The 27,098-nt window shown below is 44.1% G+C and overlaps 1 protein-coding gene across 1 annotated transcript in view; it reads left to right on the top strand.

The window, feature by feature from the left end:
• Positions 1–26,743, top strand: part of LOC134348957 (E3 ubiquitin-protein ligase NEURL3-like) — a 36,065-nt gene extending 9,322 nt beyond the window's left edge. Inside the window, exons 2-4 of the mRNA XM_063052766.1 lie at positions 17,410–17,955; positions 19,381–19,503; positions 23,342–26,743. Of these exons, the coding sequence (XP_062908836.1) occupies positions 17,410–17,955; positions 19,381–19,503; positions 23,342–23,580 (908 nt within the window). The 3' untranslated portion in view covers positions 23,581–26,743. The remainder of the gene's footprint in view (positions 1–17,409; positions 17,956–19,380; positions 19,504–23,341) is intronic.
• The last annotated feature ends 355 nt before the right edge of the window (positions 26,744–27,098 follow it).

Raw genomic sequence — 27,098 nt, 5'->3', positions numbered from 1 at the left:
GCATGTTGACTGAGTCTCTGTAGAGAGTTGCGAGTAGACAAAACTAGAGATTGGGATTGGGATACGCGGTGTATATGGACCTTAACTTACTTATGCCGATCCCTGAGACAGGTGATTACAGGTCCTCCTTATCAATGTCCAGTTTAAGTGCACATCAGATTTTCTGTATGAGTGAACGGTTGGGGCAGATCTGCCAGCCGCTGCAAGGCTGCAGCTTCTTCTGCTGCCCGGGAACTCACTCTGCAGCCACATTTCTGACTTGCAAACTGGGTTTCAAACGGTTCACCGTAGCAGGGCCCTGCTGTAACCTGGGGGGGGGGGGCGTGGGACCATACAGGCAGTTCAACAGGGGTGGAGGGGGCTACGGTTCTGGATGGAGATGCAGTACATGCCGTGCCATTGTATAAACTGGGTTCTATCCTGTTGAAATTGATATGGTATATTACTCATTTTAGTTTCATTTTTTATTAAGAAAAACCACAATTACAAAATAGATGCAAATAGACTCAGGACAATGCAGAATATGCAAAGAAGGATACTTGGCTCACCTTTTCGCGGATTAGAAGGGTTCAGTGGACTACAGGTTAAATTATATACTGTGCAATGCAAAAGTTTGGGCACCCCTGGTCAAAATTTCTGTTACTGTGAATAACTAAGCGAGTAAAAGATGACCTGATTTCCAAAAGGCATGAAGTTAAAGATGACACATTTCTTTAATATTTTAAGCAAGATTACTTTTTTTTATTTCCATCTTTTACAGTTTCAAAATAATAAAAAAGGGAAAGGGCCCAAAGCAAAAGTTTGGGCACCCTGCATGGTCAGTACTTAGTAACACTCCCTTTGGCAAGTATCACAGCTTGTAAATGCTTTCTGTAGCCAGCTAAGAGTCTTGTTTGGGAGATTTTCACCCATTCTTCCTTGCAAAAGGCTTCTAGTTTTGTGAGATTCTTGGGCCGTCTTGCATGCACTGTTCTTTTGAGGTCTATCCACAGATTCTCGATGATGTTTAGGTCGAGGGACTGTGAGGGCCATGGCAAAACCTTCAGCTTGTGCCTCTTGAGGTAGTCCATTGTGGATTCTGAGGTGTGTTTAGGATCATTATCCTGTTGTAGAAGCCATCCTCTTTTCATCTTCGACTTTTTTGCAGACGGTGTGATGTTTGCTGCAAGAATTTGCTGGTATTTAATTGAATTCATTCTTCCCTCTACCAGCGAAATGTTCCCCGTGCCACAGGCTGCAACACAAGCCCAAAGCATGATCGATCCACCCCCATGCTTAACAGTTGGAGAGGGGTTCTTTTCATGAAATTCTGCATCCTTTTTTCTCCAAACATACCTTTACTCATTGCAGCCAAAAAGTTCTATTTTAACTTCATCAGTCCACAGGACTTGTTTCCAAGATACATCAGGCTTGTTTAGATGTTCCTTTGCAAACTTCTGATGCCGAATTTTGCACTGAGGATGCAGGAACGGTTCTCTTCTGATGACTCTTCCATGAAGGTCATATTTGTGCAGGTGTCGCTGCACAGTAGAACAGTGCACCACCACTCCAGAGTCTGCTAAGTCTTCCTGAAGGTCTTTTGCAGTCAAACAGGGGTTTTGATTTGCTTTTCTAGCAATCCTACGAGCAGTTCTCTTTGAAGGTTTTCTTGGTTGTCCAGACCTCAACTTGACCTCCACCGTTCCTGTTAATTGCCATTTCTTAATTACGTTACGAACTGAGGAAATGGCTACCTGTAAACGCTTTGCTATCTTCTTACAGCCTTCTCCTGCTTCGTGGGCATCATTTATTTTAATTTTCAGAGTGCTAGGCAGCTGCTTAGAGGAGCCCATGGCTGCTGGTTGTTGGGTCAAGGTTTGAGGATTCAGGGTATTTATAAAGCTTTGAAATTTGCATCACCTGGCCTTTCCTAATGATGACTGTGAACAATCCATAGCCCTAACCACCCCTAATTAAGGTCGAAGACCTTGGTAAAAGTTATCTGAGAGCTCAAATCTCTTGGGGTGCCCAAACTTTTGCATGGTGCTCCTTTCCTTTTTTTTCACTCTAAAATTGTACAAAACAAAAATAATACACTAATAATGTTGAAAAGAATGTTTCATCTTTAACTTTATGGCTGTTGGAGATCAGTTCATCTTAACTATTCACAGTAACAGAAATTTTGACCAGGGATGCCCAAACTTTTGTATGCCACTGTATGTTCATATAGATAATGATATGATTTGAAATTCCAGTAGTTAATGCCATTTTATGAGTTCTGAGAAATTGTACATTTATATGACATTGTTTATATTTAAAGCATTTCATTTATGACACTTTGTTCCTGTTGATGTTTGATAGCAAATATCAAATAGAGTTGGGTATTGTAACCCATGATCTTTGTGTGGTTTTATTGTTGTCTGTTAATGAATGGCTCTGTTCTCAGGTCAATGCCTTGATGTCAGCTGCTTCATTGGTTTGAAACCCAACGGCTTCAACAGCTGCCTGTCACCTGCCGCCATTAAACATTAACAGGCTTTCACTCAGCAGTGATCTCATTTAAACATCTGTGTTGCTTGTTTCTGCTCTCCAGCTTAATTATACACTGTTGCCTCCCTTCTCTCTATTGAATGTGAGTCATTAATACCTCTTTCATCATTTGCAAGGGACCGTAGGAGTTTAATATCTTATGAGCCCATCCTGGCAAACTTGTTTTACATTGCCGTGACATTAGTATAAACTTTTTATTCATCAAGGAGGTAAGGATGGCACATCATTGGTAACAAGGATGTGTTTACCATGATGTAGGATAAAATTCCCTTTATGCTATCCACACCAATGTCTCTGGATTCCTAACTTACAGCAGTATCCTGCCTACCAATCAGTGAACTCTCTGAGTGAGGTTAAAACAGTTTATGTTGTGGGAGCAGCTAAATCGGTCTTCTTAGGCAAATCCATCAGGATTGAGGTTGGCTTGCTTCCAGTCCAGTTCTACAGGCTTGGAGGGGGATGATGAGGTAGGTGTGGCCTGACAGGGCTGGTGTGTGGATTACATGAGAGAGGATGTGTTCCTTCTACTGCTTGTGCTGGGCCTGAATACACCTTCCTGGATGTTGCTTTTCCATTCTGACTGGCCACAGACCGTGGATTCGATAAATCGAAGAGGAAGTTACCATTTTGCAAGGAGCCTTGGAGACCCTGCTTGAAAATATTTACTCTGTGCTGGTGATCTCGCTCCGTGACATAACTCAGAGTAGAATGGCTGTAGCAGGAATCTGGTGTTAGGTGTGTGAATGATCTGCCCCAGCCTCTGGAGCCAAGTCAATGTACCTGGGGCCTCAGTGCTGGGGTGGTGGTCTTGGAAAGCTTTGCCTACCTTACCAGTGGATATGGAAGAATGTGTGGAGACAGCATGCCTGGAACTCCCCCTGTCTGGCTGTTTTGGAACCATACTGCAGTCCAGGGATAACTGCTACCCAGTAAACCATGAATTTACTGAGGAGGAGACGATGGTGGCGCGACGGCAGTGCGCCCGTCCACTATGGTAGTGATGTCTGTTATCTGTCAAATAGGGGACCGTGCACAATTCTGATTTGATGGAGACGGACATGAGAGTACAGAGGAACATCTGGAAAACTTCTGAAATGCCCGCTTCGCTGCCGCTGCTACTGTGTGGTAACCGGAATCTCCAGAGCAGAAGGCCCCGAAATCCTCGGCTTTGTGTGTTCAGTGGTTGGGGCGAGGTCAAGGGCGCTCAGCAGAGGATGGTGCTTGGGAGGCTGTATCAGAGGGGCTAGTCGGAAGCTCGAAGTTTTCGGACGGATGGACTCAGTGTCGGATGTGGTCGGCTGCTTCCAAGGCATCGGCAAGTTGACGGTGCCTGGAGGTTTATGGCAGGGAGTTTCTCCCTTTTGCCGCCTGTTATTGGGGACTCGGGAGTCGATCGACTCGGGGACTTTTGAGACTTTATTTACTGTGCCCATGGTTTGTTCTTCATCAAATTATGGTATTGATTTGCACTGCTGTAACTATATATTATAATTATGTGGTTCTGTCAGTATTAGTCTTTGGTTTGTCCTGTTTTCTGTGATACCACTCCGGAGAAACATTTTATAATTTCTTAATGCAAGTATGCATTTCTAAATGACAATAAAAGAGGACTGAGTGTTCTCATAATCTAAAAGAAAAATTTTGTATAGGGATTGAAGTTCAGGTTTTCCTCAGAAGATAAAGGCTGTTCCATGTTGGGGGGAGGGGGTGGGCAGCAGTGGATTTCATAATAATTGGTGTTTGCCTTCTGTGTGTTTGGTGATTGGCTTCTACAGTATGGAAAGCGATTCGTGCAGCCAAGTTTTCACTGCCAGTCATAGCTGTCGGGGGTGGCTGTGCACAACAGGGGCAGGTTGGTAGACGGCCTTTACTTTGTTAGTTGTAAGTATAAGGCCAGCTTGTCATACAAGAGTTGAATACCTTCAAGAGTGCACAAGCGTTGTCTATAAGCTGCAACTCAATGACTGAGGGTTGGGTGACTTTAGCTCTGGATCGGTACCACCCTGTAGATGGGGAGAATGTTGGAGCCAGCTGCATTATTTCAGCGAGGAAGAAGAGGAGTGGTCTTCCTTGACTCCGTTCTGAGCTTGGATTGTGTCTGCGATCAGCCCATCCGGGTTTGTCTGTCATCATGTCACAGGGGGAGAGGAGATGCCAAATTCAACCAATCCCTCAGCATACCATCCTTATGCTTCTATTCATGTGTCTATCCAAAAGCTTCTTGAATGCCACTGTCATGTTTACTTCTATTACCATTCCCGGCAGTACATTTCAGGCTCCTATCCCTCTGCGTTAAAAAAAACGCTTGCTGTTTCTCCTCTTGCTTAAAGCTATAATCTCTAATCTTTGATGCTTCTACCTTGGGAGAAAGATTCAGATTGTCTACCCTAGCATAGAGCTTCCTCGGTGCAATACCTGACTAGCTTATCCACTCCAGGGACAATGCCAGCTCTGAGTTAAAGCTGCCATTAACAGGATCATTTCACTGGAATATGTTCACATTGTTGTGTATTCATACTCTGTTACTATAGTGAGGGAGGTCATTTGTCCCACCTAGTCTATGCCAGTTTTTAGAGTAGTTCCATGCATCCCACTCCCCCATTCTCTCTCAGATGTGGTTAACTCCCCTCAAATTGTTCAACCAAGGGGTAATTAACTGAACAACGCGCACATCTTTGGGATGCGGGAGGAAGCCAGGGCACACGAGGGAAGTCCAGACATTGCTGTGGGGAGCAGGCAGATTCCTTAGAGACAGAACCGCAGTTCAAGATTAAACCTGGGTTGCTGGAACTGTGAACGCTGCCTGCTGCACTTCTAATATCATGACAGTGCGTAGGTTTGATACTTATTTAATTCCTCCGTGCGTTGGGTGTGTTTGAAAAGGAGAATCAAGGGCAGTACATTCAGAGAGCTTTGTACTTTGAGCATGAAAAAGCAAGAATGTTGTACTCCTAGCTGAATAATATTATTACTAATAACAAAATGACAACATAAGCAGAGGGAGTGAATGGAGTTGTTTGGGGAACCCAAGGACTGTTGTAATGTTTGTTTGCACTTTCAGTATTACATTTAGAATGGATGAGATGGGTTTTGTTTTCTCATCGCTCAGAATAATATGAACCCTTGATCTCCCGTTTAGGAGAGTGGCCTTGGAATTGGATTATTTTAGCTAGAGGAGGCAACAGGCAGCAAAGTGCTAATCTGGCCATTGCCACAGCCCAGCATGGAAGTGTTGAGCAAGTGAAACTCTGAAATAACGAAGGGCCCAATCACAGAAAATCTGTGGAGCATGTTACTCTCTGGAAATACCTGTTGAGCAGTCACCCAAAAAAATGCCTCCTGTGTGGTGGAATGAGCATGACGGCCCATGAAAGTCAGAGTGGTTCAAAGCAGCTACTAGTTTTACTGTAAATCTTGCTGTTGCTTGACTGCAATTTGAGTATCTAACAACATGAGATAATGAAATGTCTTGGAATGGTTCATAACTTTAGTCAGTTATAAATCATATTGACAAAGAACTGTGTTACACACCACCTGGAATTGACTGGACAGTTCTCAGATCCTGTTTCTCCAGTTTTTCACTCTTCAATATAACACTTCATAGAACACAGAACATTACAGTATGGCAACAGATCCTTTGGCCCATCATGTCTGTGCTGAACATGATGCCAAGCCACACTAATTCTATATCATTAGAGAAATATAAAATGTATAGATGCAATTATGCAATCAGGTGCATACATTTCTGCGAAACCAATTAGCAAGAGCCTGAATGTCTTTCTTCAGTTCAGCCTGTTGTGTATCCGTGTTCAGTTCCTGTGAGAGATTAAGGCATTGAACTATAATTTCCAGGTAGTATACCTCCCACTGTCAGAACTAAGCCGTGATGAAGGAGGAGCAGGACTGAGATCTTTATCAGATGTAAATAAAGGCTGCACAAACAGAAACTCTTACACACTATTATACAAAAATACCTATTTTTAATGTAGTTAGTTTTTGTTTGGAGACATGAGAAAATAGGACACAGAAGCACTTTCCTTGAGATTCATAAGATTATTCTTTAGGTAATAAGTGATGTTCCTGCATTTATGTGCCTTGTTGTATTTTGAAGCAGATATTGCACTGTTCTTGGTAAAGGTGGAGAGTAAGCTGTAACTCCTGAGGCTTCTGAACAACGGGAGTTATTTCTGTTGGTGTTCTGGTTGGTCAACCGGTGAAGCAGGTACAGACTCTAGTCACAGTGTTGCCTGATCAGCTGACTTCACAATTTTGCTTTTATTTAAGATTGCCATACATCAATGTTTTGTTTTTTTTTGCTTTTTGAGGAAAGTTTAAAACTTTACTGCTGGAGCAAGATGCTGCTTTGAAGTGTACTCAAGCTGAAAGGTGTCAGCACTGAAACCTAAACTAGATAGTGTAGTGGGTGTTCTAACATCCTCCTTCTCACTACAACTGCATCAAGCTGCAGGTTTCAGCCACACCAGGTACAAGTTTCAATCCCACCCTCCCCCTAAAGCATAAAAACATCTTCATCCAATATACTGCAGGGAGTTTCCATAATCAGATGTAAAGTCAGTTGTTGGTTCCAACTATTCTAGTGGTGAACATCTGGCTCATCCAATTATTATTATGACTTTTCAGCTTCTACACATAAAGTCAAAAAACATGAGCTTTTTAAAGCTCCAATTAGTTTAGAATAATCTGTGACTTGGATGCACCGTGTAAAAGGCATGCAGAAACCAAGTGATGTCTCAAATTGGGAAAGGCAAGCTCAGGACAAGCCTTAACACTGTAAGCAACCAACGCCCTGCTAAGAGCACAAAAAAAAATCTGTAACCAAAAAAAAGGGTTGTTAAGCACATAAAGGAAACGTATCAGGTTTTGTTAGAATTCCACCACATGGAATGTGCTACTGCAGACATATTACTCAAACTGCCAATGGTCTGGAGTCCTTTTGATCCTTAACTTCCTGAACCTTGTGTGAGAAAAATCATTGACCTGTGGGGTAAAAGTTAAAAAAAAAGCATTTTTAAGTTTCATTTGAATTTGTTTTTACATGCATCCTAAAGACTGATGGACCAGATGGAGAAATTGACAGAAGTTCAAGTTCAGTTTATGTATACCGCCAAACAAAATAATGTTCCTCTGGATTGAGATGCACAACACAGCGCACGTAACTCACACACACAGCATATGAAGTAATTTCACCAGAAATAAATGAACAAATAATTGGGTGAATTAACACACAAGTTAAAAAGTAAACAGTATCATGCTACTGGCGCTTCATACGTGACACATTTTCATAAAATCGTCAGGAATATCTCCAGCCAGGTTTAGCAACTCTAATGCTTGTCCATATTTGTTCATTATCTGGGTGGATTAATTTGATGCCCTGACTTATTTAATTCAGGATAGACGAGCAATTGAACCTGGGATCCTCTTGGAATGTAGGGCTCAGTTTAACACAACGCTGTGTATCTGCTGACTGAGCCTCAGCTCAGCGAAACCAGTGGGAATGTTCAGTCAGCCTTCTGGATGAACACACCTGGATTCCCTGGCAACAACAGCCCTGACAAACGTGGCAGACAACAGAATGTTAACGTGTGTTCATCCAGAAGGATGCTGACCACCCTCACGTGTTTTACTGCACTTCTGAGTCATCTTGCTCCTGTGAAACAAGGAGTATCAGGGGTCTTCTACTTTTAACTGCAGATGTATGGCTAACTTTCTTTATAAAGTGTAGCCACAGTTAATGGTGGTGACTCAATGAAAACGTGCCTGTAGAACACACACATTCTCCAGATGCTCACCTCACTGTGAGACTCTATTTAAGTCACAGAATCATAGAGTCATAGTACACAAGAGCATAGGAACAGGCCCTTCAGTCCATCTAGTCCATGAACCATTACTAGTCCCATCGACCTGCACCCGGACCATAACTCTCCATATTCATGAACCTATCCAAATTTCTCTTACCTGTTGAAATTGAACCCGCATTCACGACTTCTGTCAGCAGCTCATCCCACACTTTCTCCACACTGATCACACGTACATCTCACACTCTCTCCACACTGATCACACGTACATCTCACACTCTCACCACACTGATCACACATACATCTCACACTCTCACCACACTGATCACACGTACATCTCACACTCTCACTACACTGATCACACGTACATCTCACACTCTCTCCACACTGATCACACGTACATCTCACACTCTCACCACACTGATCACACGTACATCTCACACTCTCACCACACTGATCACACGTACATCTCACACTCTCTCCACACTGATCACACGTACATCTCACACTCTCTCCACACTGATCACACGTACATCTCACACTCTCACCACACTGATCACACGTACATCTCACACTCTCACCACACTGATCACACATACATCTCACACTCTCTCCACACTGATCACACGTACATCTCACACTCTCACCACACTGATCACACGTATATCTCACACTCTCACCACACTGATCACACGTACATCTCACACTCTCTCCACACTGATCACACGTACATCTCACACTCTCACCACACTGACTGATCACACGTACATCTCACACTCTCACCACACTGATCACACGTACATCTCATACTCTCACCACACTGATCACATGTGCATCTCACACTCTCACCACACTTTGATCACACGTATATCTCACACTCTCACCACACTGATCACATGTACATCTCACACTCTCTCCACACTGATCACACGTATATCTCACACTCTCTCCACACTGATCACATGTACATCTCACACTCTCTCCACACTGATCACATGTACATCCCACACTCTCTCCACACTGATCACATGTACATCTCACACTCTCTCCACACTGATCACATATACATCTCACACTCTCTCCACACTGATCACGTGTACATCTCACACTCTCACCACACTTTGATCACACGTATATCTCACACTCTCACCACACTGATCACATATACATCTCACACTCTCTGCACACTGATCACGTGTACATCTCACACTCTCACCACACTTTGATCACACGTATATCTCACACTCTCACCACTCTGATCACATGTACATCTCACACTCTCACCACACTGATCACACGTACATCTCACACTCTCACTACACTGATCACACGTACATCTCACACTCTCTCCACACTGATCACACGTACATCTCACACTCTCACCACACTGACTGATCACACGTACATCTCACACTCTCACCACACTGATCACACGTACATCTCATACTCTCACCACACTGATCACATGTGCATCTCACACTCTCACCACACTTTGATCACACGTATATCTCACACTCTCACCACACTGATCACATGTACATCTCACACTCTCTCCACACTGATCACACGTATATCTCACACTCTCTCCACACTGATCACATGTACATCTCACACTCTCTCCACACTGATCACATGTACATCCCACACTCTCTCCACACTGATCACATGTACATCTCACACTCTCTCCACACTGATCACATATACATCTCACACTCTCTCCACACTGATCACGTGTACATCTCACACTCTCACCACACTTTGATCATACGTATATCTCACACTCTCACCACACTGATCACATATACATCTCACACTCTCTGCACACTGATCACGTGTACATCTCACACTCTCACCACACTTTGATCACACGTATATCTCACACTCTCACCACTCTGATCACATGTACATCTCACACTCTCACCACACTGATCACACGTACATCTCACACTCTCACCACACTGATCACACGTACATCTCACATTCTCACCACACTGATCACATGTACATCTCACACACTCACCACACTGATCACACGTACATCTCACACTCTCACCACACTGATCACATATACATCTCACACTCTCTCCACACTGATCACACGTACATCTCACACTCTCTCCATACTGATCACACGTACATCTCACACTCTCACCACACTTTGATCACGTGTACATCTCACACTCTCACCACACTTTGATCACACGTATATCTCACACTCTCACCACACTGATCACACGTACATCTCACACTCTCACCACACTGATCACATGTACATCTCACACTCTCTCCACACTGATCACATGTACATCTCACACTCTCACCACACTGATCACACGTACATCTCACACTCTCACCACACTGATCACACATACATCTCACACTCTCTCCACACTGATCACACGTACATCTCACACTCTCACCACACTGATCACACGTACATCTCACACTCTCACCACACTGATCACACGTACATCTCACACTCTCACCACACTTTGATCACACGTATATCTCACACTCTCACCACACTGATCACATGTACATCTCACACTCTCACCACACGTTGATCACACATATATCTCACACTCTCACCACACTGATCACATGTACATCTCACACTCTCTCCACACTGATCACACGTATATCTCACACTCTCACCACACTGATCACACGTACATCTCACACTCTCACCACACTGATCACGTGTACATCTCACACTCTCTCCACACTGATCACATATACATCTCACACTCTCACCACACTGATCACACGTACATCTCACACTCTCACCACACTGATCACATATACATCTCACACTCTCACCACACTGATCACACGTACATCTCAGACTCTCTCCACACTGATCACATATACATCTCACACTCTCACTACACTTTGATCACACGTACATCTCACACTCTCTCCACACTGATCACACGTACATCTCACACTCTCTCCACACTGATCACACGTACATCTCACCCTCTCACCACACTGATCACACGTACATCTCACATTCTCTCCACACTGATCACACGTACATCTCACACTCTCACCACACTGATCACACGTACATCTCACACTCTCACCACACTGATCACACGTACATCTCACACTCTCTCCACACTGATCACACGTACATCTCACACTCTCACCACACTGATCACGTGTACATCTCACACTCTCACCACACTGATCACGTGTACATCTCACAATCTCACCACACTGATCACACGTACATCTCACACTCTCACCACACTGATCACACGTATATCTCACACTCTCTCCACACTGATCACACGTACATCTCACACTCTCACCACACTGATCACACGTACATCTCACACTCTCACCACACTGATCACACGTACATCTCACACTCTCACCACACTGATCACACGTACATCTCACACTCTCACCACACTGATCACACGTACATCTGACACTCTCAACACACTGATCACACGTACATCTCACACTCTCACCACACTGATCACACGTACATCTCACACTCTCTCCACACTGATCACACGTACATCTCACACTCTCACCACACTGATCACACGTACATCTCACACTCTCTCCACACTGATCACACGTACATCTCACACTCTCACCACACTGATCACACGTACATCTCACACTCTCACCACACTGATCACACGTACATCTGACACTCTCAACACACTGATCACACGTACATCTCACACTCTCACCACACTGATCACACGTACATCTCACACTCTCACCAAACTGATCACACGTACATCTCACACTCTCTCCACACTGATCACACTTACATCTCACACTCTCACCACACTGATCACACGTACATCTCACACTCTCACCACACTGATCACACGTACATCTCACACTCTCTCCACACTGATCACACGTACATCTCACACTCTCTCCACACTGATCACACGTACATCTCACACTCTGACCACACTGATCACACGTACATCTCACACTCTCTCCACACTGATCACACGTACATCTCACACTCTCACCACACTGATCACAGGTATATCTCACACTCTCTCCACACTGATCAGACGTATATCTCACACTCTCTCCACACTGATCACACGTATATCTCACACTCTCACCACACTGATCACACGTATATCTCACACTCTCACCACACTGATCACACGTATATCTCACACTCTCTCCACACTGATCACACGTATATCTCACACTCTCACCACACTGATCACACGTATATCTCACACTCTCACCACACTGATCACACGTACATCTCACACTCTCTCCACACTGATCACATGTACATCTCACACTCTCTCCACACTGATCTCACGTACATCTCACACTCTCACCACATTGATCACACGTACATCTCACACTCTCACCACACTGATCACACGTATATCTCACACTCTGTCCACACTGATCACATGTACATCTCACACTCTCTCCACACTGATCACACGTACATCTCACACTCTCACCACACTGATCACACGTACATCTCACACTCTCTCCACACTGATCACACGTACATCTCACACTCTCACCACACTGATCACACGTACATCTCACACTCTCACCACACTGATCACACGTACATCTCACACTCTCAACACACTGATCACACGTACATCTCACACTCTCACCACACTGATCACACGTACATCTCACACTCTCTCCACACTGATCACACGTACATCTCACACTCTCTCCACACTGATCACACGTACATCTCACACTCTCACCACACTGATCACACGTACATCTCACACTCTCTCCACACTGATCACACGTACATCTCACACTCTCACCACACTGATCACACGTACATCTCACACTCTCACCACACTGTTCACACGTACATCTCACACTCTCACCACACTGATCACACGTACATCTCACACTCTCTCCACACTGATCACACGTACATCTCACACTCTCACCACACTGATCACACGTACATCTCACACTCTCTCCACACTGATCACACGTACATCTCACACTCTCTCCACACTGATCACACGTACATCTCACACTCTCACCACACTGATCACACGTACATCTCACACTCTCTCCACACTGATCACACGTACATCTCACACTCTCACCACACTGATCACACGTACATCTCACACTCTCTCCACACTGATCACACGTACATCTCACACTCTCTCCACACTGATCGCACGTACATCTCACACTCTCTCCACACTGATCGCACGTACATCTCACACTCTCACCACACTGATCGCACGTACATCTCACACTCTCTCCACACTGATCGCACGTACATCTCACACTCTCACCACACTGATCGCACGTACATCTCACACTCTCACCACACTGATCACACGTACATCTCACACTCTCAACACACTGATCACACGTACATCTCACACTCTCAACACACTGATCACACGTACATCTCACACTCTCACCACACTGATCACACGTACATCTCACACTCTCAACACACTGATCACACGTACATCTCACACTCTCACCACACTGATCACACGTACATCTCACACTCTCACCACACTGATCACACGTACATCTCACACTCTCTCCACACTGATCACACGTACATCTCACACTCTCACCACACTGATCACACGTACATCTCACACTCTCTCCACACTGATCACACGTACATCTCACACTCTCACCACACTGATCACACGTACATCTCACATTCTCACCACACTGATCACACGTACATCTCACACTCTCTCCACACTGATCACACGTACATCTCACACTCTCACCACACTGATCAGACGTACATCTCACACTCTCTCCACACTGATCACACGTACATCTCACACTCTCTCCACACTTTGAGTGAAGAAGTTCACCCTGAAATTCCCCTGAAGCTCCTTTCACTCTTAACCCAGGTCCTCAAGTTCTAGCCTCATCCAGCCTCAGTGGAAAAATCCTGCTTTACATTTATCCTATCTATACCCCTTATAATTTTGTTTACCTCTGTCAAATATTCCTTCATACTCCTACATTGTATGGAATAAAGTCTTAACCTATTCAAACTTTCCCTATAACTCAGGTCCTCAAGTCTTGGCTACTTCCTTGTAAAACTTTGCCTGCACACTTTCAATCATATTGATATCTTTCCTGTAAGTAGGTGATCAGAACTGCACGCATTAATCCAAATTAGGCTTCATCAACATCTTACACAACTTCGACATAACATCCTAAGTCCTGTACTCAATATTTTGATTTTTGAAGGCCAATGTGCCAAAAGCTCTCTTTCTGACCCTATCTGCTTGTGACACCACTTTCAAGCAATTCTGGATCCCAGATCCCCCTGTTCTACCACACTTCTTAGTGCCCTACCACTCAGCACGTAAGTCCTACCCTGGTGCATCCTCCCAAACTGCAACACCTCACACTTGTCTGCATTAAATTCCATATTCCATTTTTCAGCCCATTTTTCCAGCTGTTTCAGATCCTGTTGCACGCTTTGATAGCCTTCCTTGTTGTCCACTACACCCTCAATCCACAAATCTGCTGATCCAATTTACAACATTATCATTCAGATCGTTGATATAGATGATAAACAACAACAGGTCTTCCACCTTGGCACACGGCTAGTCGCTGGCCTCCAGCCAGAGAACCAACCATCTACTACCGCTCTCTGGCATCTCCTACCTAATTACTTATCCAATTTACTACCTCATCCTCGTATACCCAGAGAGTGGAAAGGCAGATCCAGCGAGCTTTGCTGCGCCTCCTTGAGCACATTCACAAAACAAAGCACTGCTTGTTTCCAGTTTAATCTCATCTGTTCTTTTCATAATTAAATAGGTACAGTGTCAGGACTGATTGTTGGTTCTTGTTCCCATAAAGAATTAAGTGAATACATTACAATGAAATGTTGCACAAACATGGAGTATATCCTCCTGATTATTGAAGACTGAAGCGTAAATTATAAGAACCAAGTTAAATGATAAAATTTACTAAATGCTGGAATTATCCGTAGGGAAACCAACAGGCTCACAGATGATAGTACAGGTCGACCTTCACTAATCTGGCAACATTGGGACCTGAAGAGTGTCAGATGAGTGAAAATGCTGAATTACAGAAGGATCACATTAAACATACTCAGTGCCGGATTATCGAAGGAACCGGATTACAGGTAGTCGGATTAGTAAAATTCAACCTGTATTTGAATCAGACCTTCAGGAAAAGAAGTGACATCTAAAAGTTTGGTGATAATATCGGTGGCCTTTCCATGGAAAGCTATGATGGCTAGAACTTCCAAATTCATCAATAGATGCTTGTTGAATAAAGGGATCAAGGAATATTCTAGTTAGCTTTGAGAAGGGACTGAGGTACAGATCATGTTGAAACGAGTAGTGGAAGAGTTCTAAGGAGCTGAATGGCTTCCGCACATGATGGCCTTGTGATTGCTCATTCCAGTTTTCCTCCACCCAGTCTTTGAAGATGTACACCTATACATACCTATGTCTTATGGTTATGGTCTCATGTATACAAAGGTGTACTTAATAAAGTCAGTGGCTACGCATCTGAGCTTGTCACGGTTATTGCCTCAGAACCTCTCCTGGGGACTGCTCTGTCCTTGTTGTGCTCTGTTGACTCTGGTCTGATAAAGCGTGCCAACAATAACATTTCCCTTTTTTATCCCTTTTTTCAGAGGCATGCGCCTTGCTACAGTAGAGTATGGATTGTCTTACTCATGCTGTTTGGTTCAATTGTGGTCTCCTCACAGTTCACCACGCTAAGTGTTCTCAATCACTTCCTGCATTCAGAATGCACACTTCACCACTTCTATCCGGTTCCACTCTTTACTCTGGCTCGCAGTTCCACAAATATACCCAGTTATTAGGAGCATACTGTGTGTCAGCGCATACAACAGCACAATATCACAGTCGTCCTAACAGCTAAACTTTCACACCTTCTGGTAAGCATGATTAGTTCAATTCATCAATCAAAGATAAAAATTATTAAATGATTTAGAAAATTTATTTGCTTATTCTAAACCAAAACCCTGACCCTGGTCCACATATCCAAGTGTAGGTTCAGGGTTAAAACACTAAAGCCATCAAAGAGGCAATGTTCTCAGATTTACTAATATTAAATCTGCAATCTAAATGGTCATTCTAATTGACTTCTTACCAAGCCATTCACTTCTCACTTGGTGCTGTTAAATGGTGTGATAACTTCTAATATTCCAAAGAGGAATTAGCTCCAGTGTTGATATATTACTTCCAAATGGTAAATTTTCAATAGAATGACATTGATTCCTGGGATGGCAGGACTTTCATATGAAGAAAGACTGGATGAACTGGGCTTGTACTCGTTGGAATTTAGAAGATTGAGGGGGGATCTGATTGAAACGTATAAGATCCTAAAGGGATTGGACAGGCTAGATGCAGGAAGATTGTTCCCGATGTTGGGGAAGTCCAGAACGAGGGGTCACAGTTTGAGGATAGAGGGGAAGCCTTTTAGGACCGAGATTAGGAAAAACTTCTTCACACAGAGAGTGGTGAACCTGTGGAATTCTCTGCCACAGCAAACTGTTGAGGCCAGTTCATTGGCTATGTTTAAGAGGGAGTTAGATATGGCCCTTGTGGCTACAGGGGTCAGGGGGTATGGAGGGAAGGCTGGGGCGGGGTTCTGAGTTGGATGATCAGCCATGATCATAATAAATGGCGGTGCAGGCTCGAAGGGCCGAATGGCCTACTCCTGCACCTATTTTCTATGTTTCTATGTTTCTATAAAACACAATATTAAGCAACTTTCAGTCATAAAAACAAAAAAATGCAAATACTCACCTGCAGTTCTAATAAACAATTATTGTCTTGAAACATTCACTTCATTTCTCTCTTCAAAAATGCTAAGGAAATAGAGGCCTGGGTTTCTTCTATTTTCTCTTGCTGTGAAGGGTATTGCAGACCTGTTGAAGATTTCTAGTATTTTCTATTTTACTTCAGCGTCATTTTGCATTTGTACCCCAATTGCATGTACAAAATAATCAGCACATCAAGCTATTGCTCAGGATTAACTACAGATTTTTCATTGATTCTTTTTGCAGAACGAGAGCAAAGAAATAACCAACTGGCTATTTGTGAAAGGGAGACAGAGCATTGTCAGAAACCAATTACCTCACGTGATCCCCTGTTCTTCCATCCGTACACCAAAGGGTCCCAGATAAGGCTGGATTCATCCAATCAGTGCGCATGGAGAAACTTTGGATTCTGCAATGGGATCACCTTCACCAACCGACCCGTCCACATTCAGGAGAAAGTGAGAGTGAAGATCACAAAGGTGGATGTCACGTGGAACGGTGCATTGCGATTAGGCTGCACCCTATTTGACCCTTCCCTCATGGATCCCAACGCTCTTCCAAAGTTCATCTGCCCAGATCTAGAAAATGTTTATGGGTTCTGGGCCAGGGCGTTACCAGAGGACGGTATACAAGAAGGAACTGTTATTTCTTTCTGGATGAGCAAGCAAGGCTTTTTCCTGTATAGTATAAACGGAGGAAGGAAGTACCTCCTTATGGACGGATTGTTGGTAGCGTACCCATTGTGGGTGATGATAGATGTGTATGGCATGACTCGAGGAATTCAAATCGAAGGTAAGGGATTAATGGGAATTTTGAAGAAGAAATATTGAAATTATTTCATTCTGTATTGTATCCTATGGGAGTATTTTGTTCGGATTATATAATTTTACTTTGCTGATGGCCTCATGATGAAATGCACAGTGTGCATTATATAGAATATAGAATAGCTATACAGAATAAAAGGGTCCAAACTTAATTGCTGGTGTTTGCTCAGTTAAATCATCTCAGGTAGACCAGAAGAAATGGCCCTAGATCTCTTGACAGGGAAGAAAAAAATTACCCTGTATAAGTTGCTAGCCATTGGTTTAAACTGATTGCTGTGAATGCGGGAGGAAATGCTGGCTATAGTGGTCAACGTGCAATAGTCAGGTGTCCCACAGTGAGACTCACACCAGGATCTGAATGAGCTTCTAGCAAACCACAGAACTACAGTTCAGAACGTCGGTATCAACACCCATGGAAGGGCGTGAGGGAGGGAGTTAATGAGAAAGCAGACCCTGGAAGAACTTAATGACTCGATCAGCATCTATGGAGGCAAAAGGAGTAAATCAACATTTTTGGTCAAAACTTAGCATCAGCGTTGAGAGGGGGAGGGAAAAATTGCCAGTACATAGCAATACAAGGTGAGGGGAAGGTGTGTGACAGAGGCTGTCAGTGATAAGTGGGACTAGATGATGGAGGGTTGATCCCCTTATCTAAGAAAGGATGTGCTGACATTGGAGAGGGTTCAAAGGAGGTTCACGGAAATGACGCTGGGATTGAAAGGCTTGTCATATGAAGAGCATTTGGTGGCCCTGGGCCTTTACTCACTGGAATTCAGAAGAATGAGGGGTCACCTCATTGAAAACTGTCAAATATTGAAAGGCCTCGATAGACCGGATGTGGAGAATATGTTCCCTATGGTGGGGGAGTCTAAGACCAGAGGACACAGCCTCAGAATAGAGGTGTGTCCTTTTAGAATAGAGATGAGCAGGCATTTCTTTACCATAGGGTGATGAATCTGTGGAATTTGTTGCCACAGGCAGCTGTAGAGGCCACGGCATCGGATATATTTAAGGCAGAGGTTGATAGATTCTTAATTAGTCAGGGCTAATGAAGGGATACAGGGAGAAGGCAGGAGATTGGAGCTGAGAGGGAAAATGGATCAACCACGATGAAATGGCAGAGCAGAATCGGTGGTCTAATTCTGCTCCTATATCTTAAGGTTTTATGGTCTTATTTAAGGTGCTGAATGAGGTACTAATAAAGCAGACTGCTTTCCTCTGGCTGGTATCAAGCTTCTTGACTGTTATTGGAGCTGTATCCATGCAGATTAGCTGAGAGTATTTCATCATGCTTTGAGCCTCTACTCTGTTCTTATAGCTGCAATACCTCATGAATAAATACCTCAGAATGTGCATTCTGCTGAACAAAGTTCTCTTCCTTTTACCTCTTCAGATCCCTGTGTGAAACTTGTATCCCAGAACAAATTACCAGAACAGCCATCTGTCACTGTCAGAAGCAATGAACCTCAGACAGCACATTCTCAGACACCTATTTCTCCTGCAATACCCAACAATGGTAAGAGCAATGAGGAGACAAAAGGGACTTTACTTGGAAATCCTTCTAAAATTAGCTGTTCATTGGACTGAACAGCATTGTGTAAGGTAACAGTGTGTCATTACAGTTAGAATCTGGTTTCAGGTTTAACATAAACTTGTGGTCTTCACTGATTAGGAGATCTCAGGTTGGAAGAGTTCTTGTATCTAGGAAATGAGTTTATGGAGCATCCTGAATTTCAATTAGGTATCTGAGAAGAGAATAATTTGAGACTATGACTGAAGTTCCTTCTACTCAGCTCAGCCCTAATCTCAGCGGAGTACTATTTTCTGTTTCCCAATTCCACCGCGTTTCCACCTTCTTGTGATCCATATTTGACTCTCCCTTTCTTCACTGTTCAAAGCAGTGGATAGGTTAGTGACCAAATCCTTAATGAGCTGACATTCTTCTACGGTTCCTTTAACTGTATCAGCTACCACCCTGCTTTCTGTTATAGTTCCATGTCTCCAGATTATATCGTAGCTGTTCTGAAGACTAATCTTTCCCATCCTTGAACATCTTCCTCTTTCCTTAAATGTGGCTTATCCTCTAGCCTGACACAGATCACAACTGTACCTCTACTTCCTCATAATTCTGCTCCTAACCTCTCTCTTACCAGACCATTTTTAGTAACCTTTTCCTTGACAACTTTGTTCTGCAGCCTATCACAGAATCAGGATCAATTAGAATCTGTCAAACCTGCATGAGCAGGCTCCTCCCTGACTCTCCCCCAGCGAACAGGAGTCACCTGCCACTCGTTTCCAATTCATCACCTGCAGCTCAACCAGTTACTCCTCAGCTTCAGCTGTATTGTTGGATGTTGTGTTTAGTATCTGTTCTCCCTCATTTTGCAACCTCTCCCCCCCCCCCGTAGCTTGTCATTCTTGCAGTCTCTTATTAAAGTTATTGTTCATCATTGAATCGTCTCCACTCCTCTGCTTTTGGGTCAAGCCTCCTCTACACTTCCTGTCAGGATGAGTGAACCATAGATTGACCCAGCAGTGCTTGCTTGCCTAAAGGAACTCAGCTGTTGACATGAGCACACGATCAGAAGCAGCAGGAAGCCACTGACCATCTGCTTGACACTCTCTTCCAGCTCTCTGTCTCGATACAGCAAACCCATGATAGTCAACCTCTAAGCCCTGGACTCTGGTGCCCGAATGCCTCGACAGATTCCCTAACCTGATGCCACAACTTCCTGTCCCAGTGTGTCTTACGCTTCAAGCTCCAGCCATCTCTGTATTGTACGGACTGAGCCAGGATTATTTCTCTCTTGACTGGGTGAACTCTGACCTGGGTTGCCACTAACTGGAACAATACAACAATTATTTGCAGTAAATATGAGGAATTCACTGCAGAGATGCATGGGTTTTTGACTATCTGGGAAGTAGAAGGTGGACAGCATATCGGGTACTTCACCCGTGTCAAGGCTCACGCTCAGTGCCGGTTACACAGTGGAATTCAGGACCCTCGCGGCAGACTGCGGCTGGAATGCTGAAGCATTTCTGACACATTACCATCAAATCAAAGTACACTTATTATCAAAGAATGTATAAATTATGCATTGCTTACAGGCAGCCACAAAGCAAGAAACACGAAGAACCCATTTTAAAAAGAAGAAAGACCATAACCACTGTACAGAGAAGGAGGGAAGAACACACACACACATTATCATGCAAACAACAGCATTCCGAACCGGATTGAGTCCTTAGATCTGCTCCCTGGAGCAGCTGGACTAGTAGACCCAAGCCTCACTCTCAAGTTCATCATATCAACGGGGCAAAAACATCACAAAACTTGGAGAGACAGCAGCCACCAGGGAGAGGAATGAACATCGCGGGAGAACGAACAAAATCAGCCCAACCCTCACCTCCGCACTTGGGCTTTCCAGTCTATTTGGGTTGGCTTTTAAATTGTCCAAGCACTGAGTAGTACCTTACTCTAAGTCCTGGGCCTGGTGCAGCGACAGACCTGAAGCCATCTTTGGCTTCACCAAATCGCCTCAGCGCTTGGCACAATCCAACCTCACACCTGGGTCTACTGGACACACATTGAAACTCCTCCGCATCGACTCCTCTCCATATTGTTCACTCCAGCAGTGACAGCAGTAACAGTTCCCTCTGCGGCCATGTCTTGAGCACATTGTTGTGTTCTGGCTTCACAATGCTCCCACGTGGCCCAACCTTCGAATCAGCTTCGCCTCCCCTTGCTTCTTCATTGTTTGTGGTGATAGCCGACCACAATTTACTTCAGAAAGGGTGTTATTAGTAACATTTTTAGTCATATTTCTTGCCTTCTGATCTCCTGGTAAGCAGTCACACAACTTCAGTAGCTCCATCTTAAACTGGAAATACCTCTCAGAAGTCATGACCTCTCAGAGCGCTTGAAAGGTGAGCTGTCTACCTGGGATGTGCCACTAACCTCGAAAGCCTCATCACTCTGGACCTCCAAATTGACAAGTGTCTTATGGAACAACCCCCCAGATTATCAGCCAGAACCTCAGTTCCATTTCCAGAGCCACCTTAGGCTGCCGGACCCTCATCATTAATGCCTGCAGAAGCCATGCAGTTAGGGACAGAGCATTCTTGAGGTGCTCTTCTGTTGATTGTCAACAAGGAGATATTATTACCAATCCGCGCTGACTATAGTCTCCCGATAAGTAAATCAAGGATCTGGGTACAGAGGCCCAGTTTGTGAAGCTTTTTGATTAGTACTGAGGGGATAATAGTGTTGAATGCCAAGCTTTAATCGACAGACAACAGCCTGATGTATGTATTGCTGTTGCCTAGATGCTCCAAAGCAGAGTGAAGAGCCGGTGAGATAGCATCTATTGTAGACTTGTTGTGGTAAATTTCAGCAGGCGAAGGTTCTTGCTCAGACAGGAGTTACAGTAACTCTTGTCATGACCAACAGGCATTTCCTTTGTCTGTTCCTCCCTCTGCAATTTAAAACTCTTTTTGTCATGCCTTTCCAGTTCTGACGATGGGTCTTTAATCTGAAGCATTGAGTATTTCTCCCTCACCTGACCTGTAATTCTGCCTAATCTAAATATTAGCTAACACCATTTCACTAGTTTAAATATCCCCTTGTAGTTTTCTAGTGGAATTGAATGGAATTATTATTAATCCAAATCCATGTTAACTTAAAAATTCTAAATACATGAAGTAACTGCTTATAATCTTTTAGATGTTGATGCATTTTTTTCTTTTCCTCATAATCCCTGAAATGCAAATCATCTCTTGTTGCATGCATTTGAACTATTTATTGGGACAACTACACAAACCTTAAAGATATTATTCCAAACTTTGCCAACTTGGCATAAATAGAAAGCACAAAAATATTACTTCCCAGAGATTTTCTTCTTGTATCATTTTTCCAGTATGTGTAATCTCTTTAAAGATTAGCTTTATTTGTCTCACGTGTATTGAAACCTACACTGAAATGTGTCGCCTGCTACAAATCAAATCAGCAAGGATTGTGCAGGGCACCCTGCCCGGAGGTGTCGCCAAGCTTCCCGCTCAAACATAGCATGCCCATAATTCTACCGTACGCCTTTGAAATGTGGGAGGAAACTGGAGCACCTGGAGGAAACTGTGAGGTCACGGGAAGAACATACAGAGAGCGGCAGGAATTGAACCCTGATCTTTCCATTTTAGTAGCATTTTGTGAACCGCTATGCCACTGTGCCACCCTGTTACGGTACGGTGCTCCCCTTATCCATCACTGGTATGTATTTGCCTCAGTGGGGAGGGGTGAGAGGGAGTGCTTAAGAAGAGGCATTGTGTACTTGTCTAATAATCAATTTAACCTTTGTTTGCAGGCCGATCTGAACCCAGGCCCTGCATTTCCAAGCCACCGGCAAATTACAATCCCCAGAGCTACGAGTCTCCGGATGAAGACTGTGTGGTTTGTTTCTCACAACGAGTGGACTCTGTTTTGTACAAATGTGGACACATGTGTATGTGCTACGGCTGTGGGCAGAAGCTGCTCAGCAGGAAATCGGCATGCCCAATCTGCAGGGAACCAATCAATGAGATCATCAAGACATTCCGTAGCTAATGCCTCAGGATTAGTCCCTGACTCACCTGTTCGACAGTACCTGTGACCTTCATTTGAATATAAACACTTGGACTGCTGCAGTACAAAACGATATCCTAGCTGGGCGCAATATCCTAGCGGGGAAATTTTGCGGCAGCTGGACACAAAATCCAGAAGAGGATAATGTAAATATGGACATAAACAGTGCAGTTTGTTATGGAGGTCCACTGTAAATGTGATACCTAGGACGTCTGTGAGTAGCTGCAGTAAATTCTCGAGGAGGAGGGCAAAAGCCAGAGGTTGTGCATATGCTGGTACAAATAACACAGGTAGAAGAAGGGGTGAGATCCTGCAGAACGAGCACTGAGAGTTCGGTATGAGATTAAAATGCAGGACCTTGAGGGTAGTGATCTCCAGATTACTCCTGGGGCCTTGTGCGAGTGAATCCAGAGGTAGGCCAGGTGAAGAGCAGACACAGGGGGCAAGGACTCAGGTTCTCGGATCATGGGGATCCTTTCTGGGGTAGAAGTGAATTATACAAGGGGGATGGACTGCATTTGAACTGATATCCTCGCAGGGAAGTTCGATTTGAACACCAGGGAGGGTTTAAACTAGATGGGCAGGGAGTGGAGAAGGAGAGGGAAAAGTCAGTGGGAAGACAAGGCTAGCAATCAGAATAGTTATGTTTACAGTGAAAATGCAGGTAGGACCATTGTTTTAAAATGAATCTATTTCAGTACATGTAGCTGAAGAGGTGAGGGCGTGGATTGCTCCTGGGGATTGGTCTATTGTGGCCATAACAGAAACACGGCTGAGGGAGGGGCAGGACTGGCAGCTGAATGCCTCGGGATCCCAATGCTTTAGGTCTGACGGAGGAACGGGTAAGACTGGAGGGGGTATTGTCTTTTTGACAAGGGAGGACATAACAGCAAGGCTTAGAGAGGACATTCTTGAAAGGTCATTTGATGAGGCCGCTTGGGTAGAACTTAGAAATAAGGAGCGGAGGTAGGGAAAACATTGTCATCTGGAGAGAGTGCAGTAGAGAAGAGGCCACCTGGACTAGAGGGTCTGAGATACACGGAGAGGTTGGCCGTGCCAGAGTGCAGGAAAATGAGAGGTGACCTCACAGAACTTTGCAAGATCATGAGGGGTATGGATAAGGTGGACAATCATAGGCTTCTCACCAGGGCTAGGGGGTCCAAAGCTGACAGGCACTGATACGAGGGGGAGGAGATTGAGATCTGAGAGTAAGTTCTTTACACGTAGGGCAATGACTACCTGGAATGGGCTACCAGAGGAAGCGACGGAGATGGGGATAAAGCCACTTAAAGGGGTATTTGAATATGTATATGAAGGAGTTGGGGCTTGGAGGACTATGGGCCGAGCACAGGTAACCGGGACTTCCAAGGAGGGTGCTGTGGTCAGTACAGATCAGTTGGGCTGAAGGGCCTTTTTCCATGCTGTGTTACTCTGACTCTATTGCCCTACGACCCAGAGAGAACGTTGAAATGCAGGGAAGCTGGGAGAAGGACGAGATGGGGAGGACAGGAGTGATGAGGAAAAGAATAACAGATGTGAAACAACACAGTCTGTGTGAGAAAGGGAAGGGCTGCAAAAGTAGTGAAACGTGATTAGTTTGGAGTAACAGAAAAGGAGTTTGAATGTAGTAAGGACATGTCCCCACTCAGTAAGGCTGCAGAAAAGCTAGAGCAAGCAGCCAACAATATTATTAAAGAGGAAACAATTGCGACCAGGTAACGAAAGAGAAATTCATGATTTAGAGACTGCTGAAGGAGAGGTAACAGGTGAAGCAAGCAGGTCTGTAGACTTACAGAAGCATGTTCACTGGAAATCAATTGCACCCCATGTTGATGTGTGAACCCTAACATTTCTCAATCCTTCCTGGATCAGTATTGTCCAGAATTTCAAATAATATCTATTCATACTCAGTCGGCTCTCTGTCCTTGGGAGAATTATCTGCCTCCCTCCTCCTTCCATTAAGCAGCTGCATAATGGTTAGTTCTCTCTGTATCCCGTTTGGGTTTCCCGGCTGTTGTTTTCTAAGCAACAATAAAGGTTTTTAGGAAACTTGTCTGGAGTGGATCAGAGCACGTGTGGAAAATGTTTGGGATGTAAACTAGATCATCAGTGAAGTTGGCACTGACTGATGGGCAACTCCACATCTTGGATTTGAAACAATTTAATGCTGTAGCTTTAAATCATAAACCTGCCAATACACCTCTGAAACTCAGAGTCAAAAACTCCGTGGAGCCTGGAGATTGCAATTAAGGCTTTGCATGTATGTAAATGTTTTTCCTGCCCTGTAACCCTTGAGGATTTCTGTACTCGTTCAACATTCCTGCTCACACACTCCCAATTTTAATCACACGATCAAAGATGTTATTCCTTCAATTGCTAAAGCTCTCACCATTGGCATTCCTCCCCTCAGCCCACTCCCCTTGTGCGCTGGTACATTGTGAACCCTCTCACTAGGGCCAGACTATTAATCATCCTAAAATCTCCTACACCTGTATCAGGGGTTTGTTTTACAATGCAAACACTTGCATAACCTACATTTTATATCTTGTTTAACAGACTGAATCTCCACCCAACCCCGGTTACATATAGCACTACAACACAAAGAGTCCCTTTGGCCCATCAAGTCTGTGCTGAGCTATTATCCTACCTTGTTTCATCAACCCACACCTGGACCCCTCACATCCATGTACTTCTCTTAAATGTTGAAATTGAACCAACGTCTGCCACTTCCTCTGGCAAGTCGCTCCACACTCTCGCCACCATCAGAGTGAAGAGGTTCCCCTTAAACATTTCACCTTTCACCCTTAACCCATGACCTCTAGCACTAGTTTTACCCAACCTCCGTGGTAAAAGCCTGCTTGCATTATCCTATCCCTATCACTCACACAAATCTACCCTCGTCCTCCTGCATTCCAGGGAATAAAGTCCTAACCTATTCAACCTTCTCCCGTAACTCAGGTCCTCAAGTTCCAGCAACATCCTTGTAGATTTTCTCTGTACAATTGAATATAAATTAAGTTGTGTGATGTTGTAATTTTGTGACTTCTACAGTATATTGTAATCGAAATTGTAGCGTTACAATATGGTGCTCTTGTTTAAAGTGTTATATTTTGTAACTCCAGAAACAAATTGAAAGAAAAACATGGGAGCCGGAATATTTGTGTACTTGGTTTTCTTTAGTGAAGCGCTCACATACGACATGGTGGATGAAGGATACACGCCATTTATGTACAAACATCAGAAATCCTGCAGACGCTGGAAATCCGAGCTACACACACAAAAGGCCAGTCACGAACATTAGAAAACCTGCAGATGCTGGAAATTCAAGAAAAGCACACAAGATAAGAGAAAATCTGCAGATGCTGGAAATCCAGAGCAACACACATAAAATGCTGGAGGAACTCAGCAGGTCCGGCAGCATCTATGGAAAAAAGTACAGTCGATGTTTCAGGCTGAGACCCTTCGGCAGGACTGGAAAAAAGAGATGAGAAGTGAGAGTA

This window comes from Mobula hypostoma, chromosome 7 (genome assembly GCF_963921235.1).
Source record: "Mobula hypostoma chromosome 7, sMobHyp1.1, whole genome shotgun sequence".
In the NCBI taxonomy this organism is placed as follows: domain Eukaryota; kingdom Metazoa; phylum Chordata; class Chondrichthyes; order Myliobatiformes; family Myliobatidae; genus Mobula; species Mobula hypostoma.
The sequence above is the reverse complement of the archived record's forward strand: the minus strand, read 5'-3'. Positions and strand labels throughout refer to the sequence as shown.